General features: G+C 31.0%; 1 protein-coding gene across 1 annotated transcript in view; it reads right to left on the bottom strand.

Moving 5' to 3' along the window:
- The window catches only part of LOC143232506 (uncharacterized), a 64,407-nt gene extending 51,952 nt beyond the window's left edge, over positions 1-12,455 (bottom strand). Inside the window, 6 exon segments of the mRNA XM_076468060.1 lie at positions 130-291; positions 713-988; positions 1,968-2,072; positions 2,936-3,055; positions 11,434-11,545; positions 12,224-12,455. Coding sequence (XP_076324175.1) covers positions 130-291; positions 713-988; positions 1,968-2,072; positions 2,936-3,055; positions 11,434-11,499 — 729 coding nt within the window. The 5' untranslated portion in view covers positions 11,500-11,545; positions 12,224-12,455.
- Between the last annotated feature and the right edge of the window lie 3,478 nt (positions 12,456-15,933).

Genomic DNA, 15,933 nt, shown 5'->3' with positions numbered 1-15,933 from the left:
TTAATTGAGTTGAATGAGCGAGTACATAAGAGCGTGAACAATTTCTAGGAACCTCCTACATACACTAATAACAAAGGTTTTATCAAGTGTTTTTACAATATTACCTAATAAAAATAAAGGCCAACACACCTGTATTGCACGGTTTCGAGCCTGTAGGACCTCATCCTTTTCTTTAATAAGTTCCTGAAGGTCCATGATCTGGCGTTCCCTTTCAAGAACAGTGTAATTAAGATCCATGATCTTTGAATCTTTGTACACCAGCTGGGCGTATATTTCTTGCACATTTCTTTCCTGCAGAAATAATATATTTTTACTATCAACTCTTACACAATGGATAACCGTGGACAAAAAAATTACCACTTTTACTTATTTAACATCCTTACATATAATTACAGGCAATGTTTTACAAAACAAATGATTTTGCTATATAAATTATTTATAATATATTTTATCCACATCAAACATGAAAACAATTAATTTAAACAGAATATCCAATAACTATTTCTAAACCAGTGGCTTCCTAACTGTGTGTTATGGCAACTTGTTCGTGTTGCAAGAGTATCACCAAGAAAAGAGTAACTAAGAACAAACATACACACAAACAAAAAAACAAACATTGAAAAGGGTAGCAGAGGTTTTGCACAAATAAAAGTAAATGAGTCAAGATGTCACCAGGGGAAAAAATTTGGGAACCTCTGTTCTACACTCTTACACTGTGGGTAGTTGATGCCTTAGTTTCCTCATTTTTCATGTCTTTTTTCTCTTTCAGCTCTTGAATAAGGTCTTCCCTTTCCTGAAGCTGACTTTGTAAATCCTGAACTGTTTTTTCTAAAATGTTACGACTTTCTATTAGTTCTTTTTCTCGTCTTTCAAATTTTTGTCGCCCCTCCTCTAGTTGCCTCTTTAGCATTATAACTTTCCCTTTGATTCCATGGTCTGCAGAATGTTCATGAGGTGAGAATGGAACTTCTTCTGCTTCACCTGCTAACTAAAAAAAAATAACACATTTTTCAGTAATAAGTTTTAAAATAATTTTCTTGAAAAATCTATAACTTTACATAGGTAGTTACAGCAAACAACTGAATATTGGCAACCTTTGTGAGACTTGTATTCATAATTATCTTTATTTTCATCTTTTTCTAAAAGAAAGTATATTTTTCCCTAGAAACAGGACTGCATCCAGATGAGACAAGAACAATTCATCTTTGTATCCTTGATTTTTCAAGTTATTTAATTACAATAAATTAAAGTCAGTTTGGGGCCTATCTAGATATGAAGGCTAAATTTGAATTTTCTTTCATTCATCCTCTTCTAAGAATGTCCACAAATAAAGTAAAGAACTTGTAAAAAAAAGTGCTATAACATATAAGTGTAAAACTAACCTAACTTGAATAAAGCCCATATTTTATAATTAATAACTGCATAATTTACTGAATTGCTTATACAATTATTTACACAGTTATTTACAAAATTATAATAGTATGTCGCAAAAACTGCACAATATTAAAACTATGAAGTTAAGATTGAAATTATAAATTAACATGGTTTTTAATTTTGTTTTATTCATTTGATTATTTTCAAACTTTACTTGTTTCCAAACAGATTTAAAACAAAATTTAATTTCCAATGTATTCATTCCACATTTCTCATCAATTATAGGAAAATTAAATTAGTCTATAAATTGAGCATAACTACAAAAAAATATAAAGGTAGCTGAAATCTACATAATTTAAGAATTAATAAAAATATACATATTTTAATATTATGCAAACAGGAAAACATTTAATTACACAGGCAACAACAAAAATATTGTTTAAAACAAGGTATCAATGTGGATCTGATACACTTTTATAGTAAACCGAAAAGAAGCCATGGAAACTAATCATATTAACCACTTACTTGATCTAATTTTTTTCTCTTCTACATAAGTAATTGCAATGAATGAAAAGTTTTTCCATTTACTTTACCTTTTCTTGTCCAATGTTCACTTCTTGACTTTTGAGCTGATTAGTAAGCTGTGCTATTTTGGCTTTAGACTGAAGCTTAAATTTCTGAAATTTGGCCATTGTATCCTGAAAGTAGAAGAAAATTTTTAGAAAATTGGCAAAAATAATCATAATTAATATGCAATTGTGAAACAAACAAGAGAAACAACAGTTTCTATATCATTAAGGATGGACTACTGTTATCATTCATGACACAAATGCTGATCTTTCATATTTTTCATATAATCATATTATCATAAAAGTTCTTTAATCTTTTATTTCCTTGCAGTTAAGCACAAAACTACACAGTAGGCTATCTGTGTAGTGCCAACCTCAAGTATAAAAACCTAGTTTTTAGTATTTTAGCCTTCAAATTTACTACACTATCATTCAGAAACTACTGAAATGAAAACACCCAATCCTACTCTGACCTACATAGTAGTTACTTGACTCTTATTTGTTTTCTCATCTGTCACTTCTTATGGACAGGCCACCATAAATTAAGATATTATGTTCATTTTTCATTATAAAACTTTTGTTACAATGACACTGAGCCAAGCTATACTATTATCCAAAGAGAAAAAGTATTTTAAATTTCTACTTAAATGTAGATAACACTAAACGCCATTCCAAATTCCATGAAACAAAATAAAAAATGTTTCAAAGAAAATAATTAAGTGATAAGTCATGTCAAATACTGATATAAAGTATGTGACCACATTACAGAAAAGCATACAATGTTTCAATTAAAGAAAAAATTGACTATGCAAAACATTTTTTTATTTTATATTTTTCTGGACAGTCTGCTTCTGTCAAGCTAGTTTCACAGATGTAACAGAAAGTACTAAAATTGATTTTCTAAAACTTTTGCAACCAACAAGTTTGATTTCAAAATGCCCTAGTGGATGCATCATAATATAGTGGTAGAAATAAAGTTTTCTGATACTTGCTTCTACTTCTTTCTCCTTGTTTTTTAACTGTGCTTCATTTTCACGTAACATATCTTTCAACTGCTCAATAAGTACTTGTTGTTGTTCTTGGAACTCTGTAGGATTCTGAACATTTTGAGTCTGCAAAAGCAAAAATAATTATAGCATAAATCTTCTGGACTGTTCTTACAAAAAGAAAATTGTGGCAAAGCTTATTTAAGTGAACATATAGCATAATTTCATTTTGCTGAACTTTCTAATCAGTATAAGCAAATCAAACAAATAATGTTTAATGTTTGTTTTATAACAAAAACGTAATGTACATGCATAGCCTATTACCAAGTAGAAAGACATCCTTGAGAATACAAGTGAACCATCCCCATGATGTTGTATGCATCCTGAGTCATGGGAGCTCAAGGGAAACTACAAGAAGATGCTACAAAAAACTCAACATTTGAATTTAACAAATGACAATGTTGAAAAGGGAGTGATCCTTATTAATAAGCATAATGCCATCACATCACAGCAAATGAAGAATAGAAACAGTTCCTCTTTCATGTTGTATTGGATTATAAAAGATTACAGTAGAAAGGAAACAATACAAGTGACTAATATCACCAAAATCATAAAAATGATAGATTGAGTATGTGTACTTATTATTATTACTGCATTATTGTACATGGAGTAAAATAATAACACTTTAAATAAATGATTTATAACACACAAAATATATGTTTTTGTATCAGTGCATATGGTACTAAGCAACTATGAACTAGGAGTCCAATCTCATTTAACAACTTTTAAATATGGTACAAAATGGATGAAATCTGACATTTATTGTTTTTTTTTTGTACACTGAAACAAAACTAGGAAGTGAGAACATCAGAATTTTTAAATGCAGATAAGAATTAAACTTTAAGATGGTCATTTATTAACTTTGTAAAAATGTCTTTCACTTTTATATTTTGAAAAAGATTCATTATGAGCACTTCAAAAATAATGACCATAGAGGAGAGTTGAGCACTGCATGGTAAAAAATATAATGCACTAAGTAGAGTGTTTGTGCTGTATCTAATTGTGTTTATGACAATTTCAAAACAATAGAAAAAGTTAAATGAAATTGAAACAACTAATAAAGTTATCTTTAAGCCTTAGTATTAATAACAACTGTGCAACTGATGACTCTTATTTTTTTAAAAAATGACCAGTTATCAACAGTCAAAGATAATGCAATAAAACTCGGTTAATCCTGTCAAAAACATTCAAATCATAATGCAGTCAAATTTTCTTCCTGTCCTTTACACCATATGCCAGTTTCCTTTAGTTATAAATAATAAAGAAATATAACCGGACATGACAGATAGACTTACATATTTAAGTCAAAATATATTAAGCACATTTATGTAGAATTAAAGAGGGAAAATTCAACTCATAGAATATTACTTCCCAGTTTTTTCTAGAACAGTTGTTATAAAGCAAGCCATAGCACTGCCTATGTAGGGATGGCTCAGACTGTTGATTGAAATTGTATTTTAAGTATCTTCTCAATAAATCATTAGAACTTTACAATACCAGTACAGTGTTCCTTTTTATAACAATATCTATGTAATGACTGTGTCAACTTCTGGGAATATCTGTAAATATCATAGCAAAAAGTTTGAATTTTATGTTATTCTTTTTCTTCTCTCTATTTTATTACATAATAACTCAAATTCCAAAAAAAATGGTGTCAACCAATTTCACTGAGGTGACATAGTTTCAAATGGGGTATCTGCTTTATAAATATTATTACTAACTAGTAGTAATTTAAAAAATCAAGCATAATTCTAGTGTAAATGATGCTGTCATTATCCCTTCAAGTTAATGTTTTACAGAAATTTGTTTCAAGTACAGGCTTAAATAGTAATTAATAGCCAATAATAGACAAACAAATAATAGTTAGAATCTCATTGTGTATAGAACTTGGTTATAAATACAATCTTCCAATGTCCATTGTTTCAATATGTTTAACTTCATTAAAGAAATGCAAATAACATCTCTACTATCTTGTTTGAATTACTTTTGAAGGATTGATATTAGCCACACCTACATTAAGTCCCTTTTTATAAAAAGTTATTTCTTTACTTGTTTATGCATTTTCTGCAAAAATATTTATTTTCTAGAGAAAAAATTTTTTTTAAAGATAATTGGAATGTTTTATACTTGGCACATTGTTAATGTAGAACCACAATGATGGCATTATGTTTTTAAAATATGAAGTAATCTCTCATCAGTATTGTAGTTATTTCTTTTACCACAGTGTGACCATTCATAGAAATAGTCCTTTAACCAGCTGAACTTATTAATCACTTTTACACTATTGAACCATTTCTGAAACTACTTGTCAATGAGTAAGCTTAAGTATTGTTCACTCAAGTATAGAGTTGTTTTTCAAATAGTAACAAAATATTCTTATATTAATTACAAAGTAACAGAATGTATTCTAAAGACAGTTGGTATGGATATTAAAATAAAGTACAGAACTTTAATTTTCATTAAAGTTTTAATACCCATACCTACCATATTTAGAATACATTTTACTTCAAATGGGTTTCTCATCATCATGAAACTAATCAAATATAATTTTACAGAAAATCTAGTAAAAATGACTAACAAGTTTCAAATGCCTTTGAGATGTAACCAAGGCACAACAATATCAATAAAAACTTTAGAAATGAAAAAGATTGAGTAATTAGATACTATAAATCTACTTTTCCAAGGTTCAGTTTACAGGTCGCTTCATAAAAACCTAAGGAAATGATGAAAATATTGGGGACAACTGTGTGACCTTTTAGTGTGTTCTTCAAATTTCAATGATCACAGATTTAACTACTGTTTTAAATGAGGTAAAATAAAGTTCATACATTTGCTGAAAATGCTATTAATTTTCTGACATTGAAAAGTCTAATCTTTTCCCTATCCAATTACATTACAACTATTTTATAGCCGTTTCAAAAGTTATGTTTCATTAGTAAATGACAAAACCACTTAATGTAACATCAAAGGATGCCAATCAAGATGATACCAAAACTCATTTGGGAAAGCCAATGGAAATTATCAAAATTAAAGAACCAGATATTGGATTCTTCAGATACATTATTTTTTAGGAACTTATTCTTTAAGATGGGCATAAAATTCTGCGAAAACTAATAAGTATGAAGTTCACAAACTTCCTTAGAGCTGTACAGAAATGAAAACAAACATTTTTTAAATTGTTCTTTATAAATAAACCAAAATAAATGTATCACAAAATATTGATTCTAAAACATTTTATGAGTTATAATTGTCAAAGCAGGGTTACAATTTAAATTATCTTGACACTTTATAGGTGTTCACTAGTCTGGGCAAGTTTACGAAATCTCGATACCCTAGAGATGTTCACTGGTCTGGACAGGTTTAAAAGACATGATATTAACTCTATGTCTACTGGCTACTAATTATTTTAGTAATAAAACTAGCAGATAAAATTTGACAAGAATGTTCCTAAAAGCATGTAGTCTCAGAATATAAAACATCTAATTTTGATTTTTTTGCTATTTATAATAAAAAGAATTCATTATTTGTACTCACACTTTGAACAGTTCACTTACAGGGTGATTTTTATATGAAGTATAAAAATACTATTTTATATCTTACAGTTTTAACATTTCATTTGTATAATCTCTACAACCTCATAAGTATCAAAATATTTTTTAGGTAAATATTTGTTTTGCCTTCTATTTTCTTTATTATATCTATTATCACTAACACACAGTGCAATAAAATGTTTGAAATTAAATTTAAATATGTACATGCCATTTAACTCATCAACAAAACTCACTGAGATGACTATATTTCTTATATGTGTAATTTCAAGACTTAATATTTTCACTTATAGTTTATTTATAAATTTTCCTTTCAACTCCTTCCTCTATTACAATTTATGCCAATATGTTAACTGATTCCCAAAGGGCTTTACAAAGGTATTTCAGTAGACTCTCCATACAGATGTGTTGCCCAAGGAAGATGGAACTTGTACACACCATTTTGTTTATAACTTTTCAAAACCTGAGTAGCAGGTTAAACCATTCAAAAGTGATTTAAAAATAAAATACATATTTAAAAAAATATATAAGAGGTCTAAATATAATTTAACTGCCTCTTTAAATATAGCATATTTAGAGAAGAAACAACTATACCTACTAGAGCTGATCTAGTAGACATTAATACAAACAGCAGTTACATGTATACTGTTAACTGAGCTCTTTCTAATGACTATATACATTTGTGTCAACTAGCTACATGCATGTTGAAGTGATCTCACATGACAATTAGGTCAAACATACATAGCATGTAAAAACTGAACATGTGTGTCAAAGAAATGCTGTTAAAGAAATGATTTTTCAACGTTCATGAACAATGTGACATGAAAACTGCAGTTAAAATACTTTTTAAAAGGTTTCTTTTGAAACAAATCAATTAATACTTAAGTAACACAAAAATTCAAATTATAACATACAATATATTGTTATTTTTCATATATTATTTATTTGTTTATTTTGAATTTTTGCACAAAGCTACTGGAGGGCTATCTGCACTAGCCATTCCTAATTTAGCCGTGTAAGACTAGAGAGAAGGCAGCTAGTCATCATCACCCACCAACTCTTGGGCTACCCTTTTACCAACTAATAGTGGAATTGACCATCACATTATAATACACCCACAGCTTAAAGAGTGAGCATGTTTGGTGTGAGGGAGACTTGAACCCAAGACCCTCAGATTATGAGTTAAGTGCCATAACCACCTGACCATGCCAGATTGAAAATATTGAGAGTGAAGTAATATAATTAAATTTTAAGCTTAATGCAGTACAGTACTCAGAAAGGAATTTAAGAATTGTACTGGAGGCCACAGAGTTAAAGATGTTAACAGATCTGTAGAGGTTTAAATGATCTGAACACCTTAAAAAGGTTCATCTGTTGATATGTTTAAGAAATACATAGAAGCTGAAAAAAATTTGTTAGCATTGTAACTCAAACTTTAGAATTTATGAATGAATCTTCAGATTTTAGTAATAATTAGTTTTGATTTTTCATGACATAGTTTGTACTAAAATATTTACAAGAGTCAAAGGATGATTCATACAATGAAAAAATTGTTAGCACTGTAAAGTTTAAATTAATGGAATTAAATATATAATAAATTAAAATATGACCTTTGTTTAATTACAGCAATACATACATAATGAATCCGATGTGATCCAAAGCATAATAATTCATCAGAATATAAAATTGAATTAAAAATTTGTGGTCCCACAACTTTGGAAGTGACAAAGAAAAAATATTCAGCAAAAGCATTGACAAAAAGAGAATAGCAAAGTATACCCTGCATTCAAGTGTTGAACTTTACAGTTTGAGACTAACAGTGATGTATTTACATAATACAACATTAACTATACACACATTACTATTACTCTTAATATATTTAACATGGAGAACATAATAATACAACTCTACAAATGTGTTTTTATTTGGTAAACATGCTATTTGCTGCCAACAGCTTCCACACACATAAATCTTCAAGAAACACCAGTACTTTATAGAAATATACATCAAAGCAATACAGCTCATTCAAATCAAAGTTAATTAAGGTTATTTTGCATGATTTACAGTACTTCTATATTAACAACCACAAGCTTCAAAACTCATAATATTTTCATTCTTCATGAAGAAATCAGTAAGAATGGGAAGTACAACTCAAAGTGAAGGAGAAGGTGAGAAACAGAATTCAGGTTGGTTGGAAGAGATAGAAGTAAGTTTCTAAAGTCATCTGTGACAACAGAGTATCAAGAGCACTGATAGTCAATGTATAAGACTGTGATTAGGCTAGGGCTCCTATACAGAACAAAGACCCAAACTCCAAAGAAGAAAGAAGGTTTGATGATAAGAAAAGAAATGAGAATTCTGAGATGACTGTGGAGAGTCAGTGAAAGAGAAAACAAATAACAAAATAAAGAAAATGGAAAGAGTCAGTAGAATAGAGTAAAAAAGTAAAAGAAGTGAGGTTGAAGTTGTTTGGTCATTTAAAGAGATGAAGAATAAATAATAAGGAGAGTTTCAGAGCTGTCAGTAGCTGGTTAGAGAAGGCAGGGAAAAATAAGGAAAGCTTCAGAGCTGTCAGTAGCTGGTTAGAGAATGCAGGGAAAGCTAATTAAGAATTGAAAAGATAGGATTCAAGAAGATGTAAAAGAAACTGGAGAAAACCTGGTAATGAATAGAGATGATCATGGTAGGGCAACCTGTGTAAAGGACAGCAGCCCCTGCAGAATGGAAGAGCCAAAGAAAATGAATGAAGAATGCCCTAATGAATTCTTGTAAAAGGAAAATTTTGTACACTATTTGAAAATACAGATAAAATTCCTTCAATACAGGTTTCATTACAGTGTTATTGACAATACTGATGCTCCACTATAATATCATCCATAGGGTCCATACTGTGAGACTACATTATAACAAGATCCTTTTAAAGTACCAGAATAAGACAGAACTACACAAATACTGATTGAAATGGCCTCATGAACAGAAAAAAAATTCTGACATGAAACAAACAAACAAACTTCTGGTAAAACAAATGAAGACAGTCATTTCAAATAAATTATATTCTATATCTTCTGGTTAAAAAATGTGAATATTTTTGTACAATCAAACAATCCATAGATCATAACAACTAAACTTTTTCTAAACCTGTGTGGGCCATGAGGTTTGACCTAAAAAATGTTTTCATAAAAGGAGGATTTAAGAATTGTTTACATATCAATGTAGGTAAATTTAAACAGTATTATATTCCACACTATAAACACTATTCATCTGCACTTGGGTAGTCTACTTTATGAGAAAACTGTAAATATTGTTTTCCTGAGTATCTTAGATATTTGAATAAAAGCTTTTCTTGACTGGCTTTAGATTAGCCTGATCACTAACAATGTTATTATTTATTGCCCAAAACAATGTCCAACTATTGATATTTCTTTTACAAAATTTTCTTTGTAAATTACTTGATTCATTTGATTACTAGAATTTCAGCCTACCAATATTGGTAATACATGGAACATCAAATTATCTTCAGTAGTAATAAACATACCAATATAGATGTCATGTTCAGAAACAACATCCACTTCAGTAACAGTGAACTTGTCAGTATCAACATCACAATGTGAAGACACAACATCCACTTTAGTAACAGTGAACTTGTCAGTATCAACATCATAATGTGAAGAATTAACATCCACTTCAGTAACAGTGAACTTGTCAGTATCAACATCATAATGTGAAGAATTAACATCCACTTCAGTAACAGTGAACTTGTCAGTATCAACATCATATGTGAAGAATTAACATCCACTTCAGTAACAGTGAACTTGTCAGTATCAACATCATATGTGAAGAATTAACATCCACAGTAGTAACAACATTAAACAACATTAGCAGCAAAAAAACCTGAACTTTCCATGAAAGTTGGAAAAACTTTCTTCCCATGGATTGAAATACAAGTGATATAATTTGCTGTGTATGTGTGTGATTTATGCAAAGTAATCACTTACATCAATCACAGCATTCCTCAGTTTCTACATCTTCATGGGTAAGAGGATGGAATGATTTTACAAAGGGCAAGGATGGTCCACAAAAGAATGATAAAAGTCAGAGTAATAGAAAATGCATGACTACAGAAATCAATATCACAACACAAAACTCAATGGCAAAGTATATTAGGTAAAAAATGCAACACAAGTAGAAAAGCACTTGAGGTGATTTTTGATGCTATTATATATTCAGTAAAGAAAAGTTGAACATACCCAAGCACTGAGGCTCTTGAAGGCAACTTCATGGAATTGCTGAAGCTGATATCAAAGCACAACTTCCAGTTAAATACATAATTTTCTTAACATGTCCATTACAAATATTGCAGTTGGGTCTCACAAAATGAAATTGTGGAACATGTAGCTCTTAATGTACTTTGTAATGTTTTTGAAGCTGTTAACAACCATTTTTTTTGGCATCATTTGTGATTGTGCATATTAGGATAAATTTTTAACTTGTGTGTGAGACACGTCAATGATGATTTGAATATATATAAGAAATGAATAGCATCCTCTGTTCTCAGTAATGTGACAGCTAAAGAAAATGATAAGTACAATAAAACAAGGACTGCTATCATATGGATTAGAAATTAATCAAGCTTGTGAGCAGTTATGGTGGAGCCAGCACAATGAAAAGTAAAAAAATTGGAGTAGCAACATAAACATTAAATTAACATCAAAATGCATCTTTAGCTAATGTCCTTGTCATACCTTATTTATATCAAAATCTGAAATTATTTGATGTTATGAGTAGAAAGACTATCAAGTCTATAGTTAACATGTAGATGTATATACTTACATACTAAGTTACCATACATTCTCTAAATACTTTCCTCCACTATCAGAATTACACTTTCATTCTTACCTGTTGTGTATGCAGCTCAGGTTCAGCCTGACCGAGTCCTGCAACTTGACTTAGTCGGTTCCACATCCTGATTGATTAATGTTCCAGTAATATTACTTCATTGCTGCTACCACTAAAGTGTATACAAACAGAAACAGTAATTACATTAAGAGTAATGCAAAACACAAGATAAAATTCCTCTACAAACTGATGTGAATGTATAACACAATATAAAAAGTATTTTCTTTTAATTTTTACATGTAGAAACTTCAATACAAACTTGTGGTCAAAGCAGTAATTTGTTTAATTTTTCTGAAGCTGAAAATCATTTGACTAGTTGTGAATATACTTTCCTGTTAGAGTTCGAATCTAGTGAAACAGTCTGTTAGATTACAACAATACAAGAATGTGTGCCTAAGATTAATTCAAAATTCTTTAACCCTACTGGATACACATACATATAAGGTTGTGGCTATATTTAAGACTACAATAATTAGTATTAATTGGACCAAGTAAATCTTTGGTGAATGGATTGAATTTTACAATGTCAAATCCTTGAGGATTCACTGGCTTGAAGAAAGATGAATTATACTTACAAGTTACAATTATATAAAATTAAAAAAAGTTTGAAAATATTGGGATTATAACATATTTTGACTCGTGGAATTAAATGTAATGCAGACTCCAATATGAAAAGTAATTGTGGGGCTAGTTTAAAAATATAGAAAATGGCAAAGTAGTAGTATTACCTGGAAACGGGAAAATTGAAATCCTGTGGGCTGAAAAAAGCAAAAAAAAAAAAAAAGCTTACCTGTACTAAAACCTATAGGTTGCTCTCTTCCGAGAATAAGTTTTTAGGAATTAAAAGAATCTCTACAAACAAATATACACATGTTCTTTCTTATCAAAGGTTTTCAACTGTTATGTTTTATGTACAACGTATATAAAATATCGTAATTCCACATTTCATTTAAAGTTTTGAATTAAAGTTTACCTACTAATATATTTAATTGTAATGTGGTCGTCAACTTATATTGTCTTAAGCGACACCTAGCACAGGGAGAAGTATCAAAACTTCAGATTTTGGAAAAAGATATATGCAAAATAAAATACCTTTACTGTTTTTAAACATATACCACATCTACAATATATTCTAAAATTTTATAAATACTTATCGTTACTTATTTTATAATAATTGAAAGGTTTTGTTTTTTGCTTGTCTTCTTTTAACACTTCATTCTTTATACGTTTTAGTCTTCCGGTGGGGTAAGGGCAAGTTCATAGAATCGCTGCGCTAAAATCCGATGTTGGTTTCCCTGCAATGGATACACCAGATAGTCTAATGTGCTTTTGCTCTAAAAATAAATTAAAGAAAAAACAATTATCTAGTCTTTAAAGGATTTTGAAAATTTGAAATAGTATATTAATATTCCAACCACACCGTGTTCGCAAGATCCATTTCCAACGACACATTTCGCTTATTCCATATCTATGAAGGTCACACCAAACATGCTCGCCCTTTCAGCCGTGGGGCGTTATATTGTGACGGTCAATTCCATTATTCGTTGGTAAAAGAATAGCTCAAGAGTTGGCGGTGGGTGGTAATGACTAGCTGTCTTCCCTCTAGTCTTACACTTCTGAATTAGGGTCGGCTATCGCAGATAGCCCTCGTGTAGCTTTGCGCGAAATTCAAAAACAAACAATAGCTATGGAGGTCAGCTCGAACAAAAAAACATAATAATTGTCGCAGTATGAATACTTTTTATATAAGCTATTTGTTACAACTACAACTGTTGTGGTATGAACACTTTTTCCGAACCAGAAAAGCATGATCATAATTAATTATACTTGTCATAATATTATTCATCACGCAAAGGGTTAAAGAAAGATAAATGACACTGTTAAAGTTCTGGGAAGCTACAGCATCTCTATTCGGACGTGGTCACTGACTTACTTCAGTACAATAAACAGTCTGGAATTCCTGCTTAATACAGGAGTGAATAGAATGCTAGTAGATGTCATGGTATATTAGGTTCTCAGAATGAAACCATCACTTAGGCCAGTCGATACACAGTTCATCCTGAGGAATGTAGAGAGACTACATGCGAATAAGAGATTTATGCTCTAATTTGTATGGAAGATTTTTAATGCCACAAAGGCAGTTGTCAATGGCACTTGTTTTGGCAATGTGATCCTTAGAATGCATGTACTGTGAAGTTTATTACTCAATTTTGACTATGCAACTGACAAACTGATATTACGTGATAAAAGTATCCAATGGAACAAGGAAGTCACAGTACCCACATGTACACAAATATGTCTTGTGGTTTCTAATGCATCGATGTTGTTTAACAATTGTAAAGCTAATGACTGAAATAAATTGTTTTCTGTATAGCAAGCAAGAAGCATTAGCTCAGGGAATGAAGTCCAAGTTGCTTTCTAATAATGGATGAACAGTTATCCAGTTGCAAACTGAAATGAAAACCAGCACAGTGAACATAGTGGAAGCAAGTGAAGCTAGAGTTATTTCTATGTTTTAATTTATTGCAATACATCTGTAAGTAAAATACACAGATAGAAACACAGCTAAGATTGATAACTGAAGATTGTGCAGGCAAGCTAGATTTAACACGGTGGTAGTATGTTTTTTTTTTTTTGAATTTCGCGCAGAGCTACACGAGGGCTATTTGCGATAGCCGTCCCTAATTCAGAAGTGTAAGACTAGAGGGAAGACAGCTAGTCATTACCACCCACCGCTGACTCTTGGGCTACACTTTTACCAAAGAATAATAGGATTGGCCGTCACATTATTACGTTTTAACCCACCTGGCCATGCCGGGCCAGGTGGTAGTAACTCGGTGATTTGTTGACTGGTTGAGTCAAATAACACTCACACAACATCATATAGATAACAGGTGATGCATGCCCAATAAAACAACTACTGCACAGACTTCACATTGAATCATTACGAATGCAGCCAGTATTGAAGTACAAGAAAAAGGACGGGATCATATAACTTTCATTGATTGTCTGGAAGAACGAAGGTACACTAAACTTTTGCATTGATTTTAGAGGAGTGAATGTGACAATTTATGTTCGAATTTCAACAGTTTTCTGAGTTGTGAAAACGTTTTGGTGTGGTAAAAACACGCGTTTTTCCTTATCATCCCCAGCCCCACAGTCTGATGGTTTAACAAAATGGATGATTCAAACTGTCAAGTATGTGCCACTCAAACCTATTGAGACCAACACTTACTCTGTGCCATGATGATGTACTGCGCAACTGAAGAGAGATAAACAGGTTATTCCCTGAATATGCTGTTGTTTGACCTATTTTGCTCTCTATAGATGTGATGTACAGCCCTCCATATAGAGTAGATGTCTTATAACGTACACAAGGATATATGGAGTCATTACGAAACGCAGGAAAAAATAATAGCTGGATGTCAATACATATTAGTCACAGACAATATTGGCTTTAATTTAACCTAAAAGTTTCTCCTTAGCAAAGGTTAAATGTTACACTATGGGTTGACATCTAATAGTCGTACTTATTTTTTACAGTATTATATTTAAAATATAAATTTATTACCTTATTCATAGCTGTAATGGCCCGGCATGGCTAAGCGTGTTAAGGCGTGCGACTCCTAATCTGAGGGGTGCGGGTTCGCTTCCCTGTCGCGCTAAACATGCTCGCCCTTTCAGCCGTGGGGCGTTATAATGTTACGGTCAATCTCACTATTCGTTTGTAAAAGAGTAGCCCAAGAGTTGGCGGTGGGTGATGATGACTAGCTGCCTTCCCTCTAGTCTTACACTGCTAAATTAGGGACGGCTAGCACAGATAGCCCTCGAGTAGCTTTGTGCGAAATTCAAAAACAAACAAACAAAACAATCATAGCTGTAAGTTATAAATCTATATACATTTTGTTTCTAAGTGATAATTTTCAATTTTTAGATTAATTGTCTGCAAGATGTTTAAGGGGCTGTGAGCATGGTTTAGTTTAGCTTCAACTAGCAGAAATGCCCCTATAAAGACGATTGTTTGTGCTACTAATTATTAATCTTAGTATCCATGCCTCAATGAAAGAATTTAGAAAAGGTGGCCCTTTTTGATAAAAGGATTTTCGTGGGAAGTAATACACAGCAAAAGTGTTCGGATTGTGCTAATACGAACTATGATGTTTTATTTTTTAAAGTGATACCCTTTATCACAAAAATAACAGTTTTTTTAAAACTTCCTTTTTTTCGTGCCACATTTACAAATTGCATTAATAAAGATATAACGAAATCCTCACGTACAGTCCAAGTGAAAGTTGTGTTCGTATTGTGAAGAAAATACGTTTATTTAAATCTGTGTTTTATGATAAATAAAAGGGATATTGCAAATACAGTAGTTATTTTTCTAATTATCTAAATGTTGAATAACTAAAATGTGATTTTTTTACAGATTTGTGTTTGTGGTGTCACTCAACAGATAGTACCACATATTTATTGTTTTAGTCACGGATGCAGGTCATGTAT

This window comes from Tachypleus tridentatus, chromosome 11 (assembly GCF_004210375.1).
Source record: "Tachypleus tridentatus isolate NWPU-2018 chromosome 11, ASM421037v1, whole genome shotgun sequence".
In the NCBI taxonomy this organism is placed as follows: Eukaryota; Metazoa; Arthropoda; class Merostomata; order Xiphosura; family Limulidae; genus Tachypleus; species Tachypleus tridentatus.
Note: the sequence above shows the minus strand (reverse complement) of the source record. Positions and strands in the feature narration are given on the sequence as shown.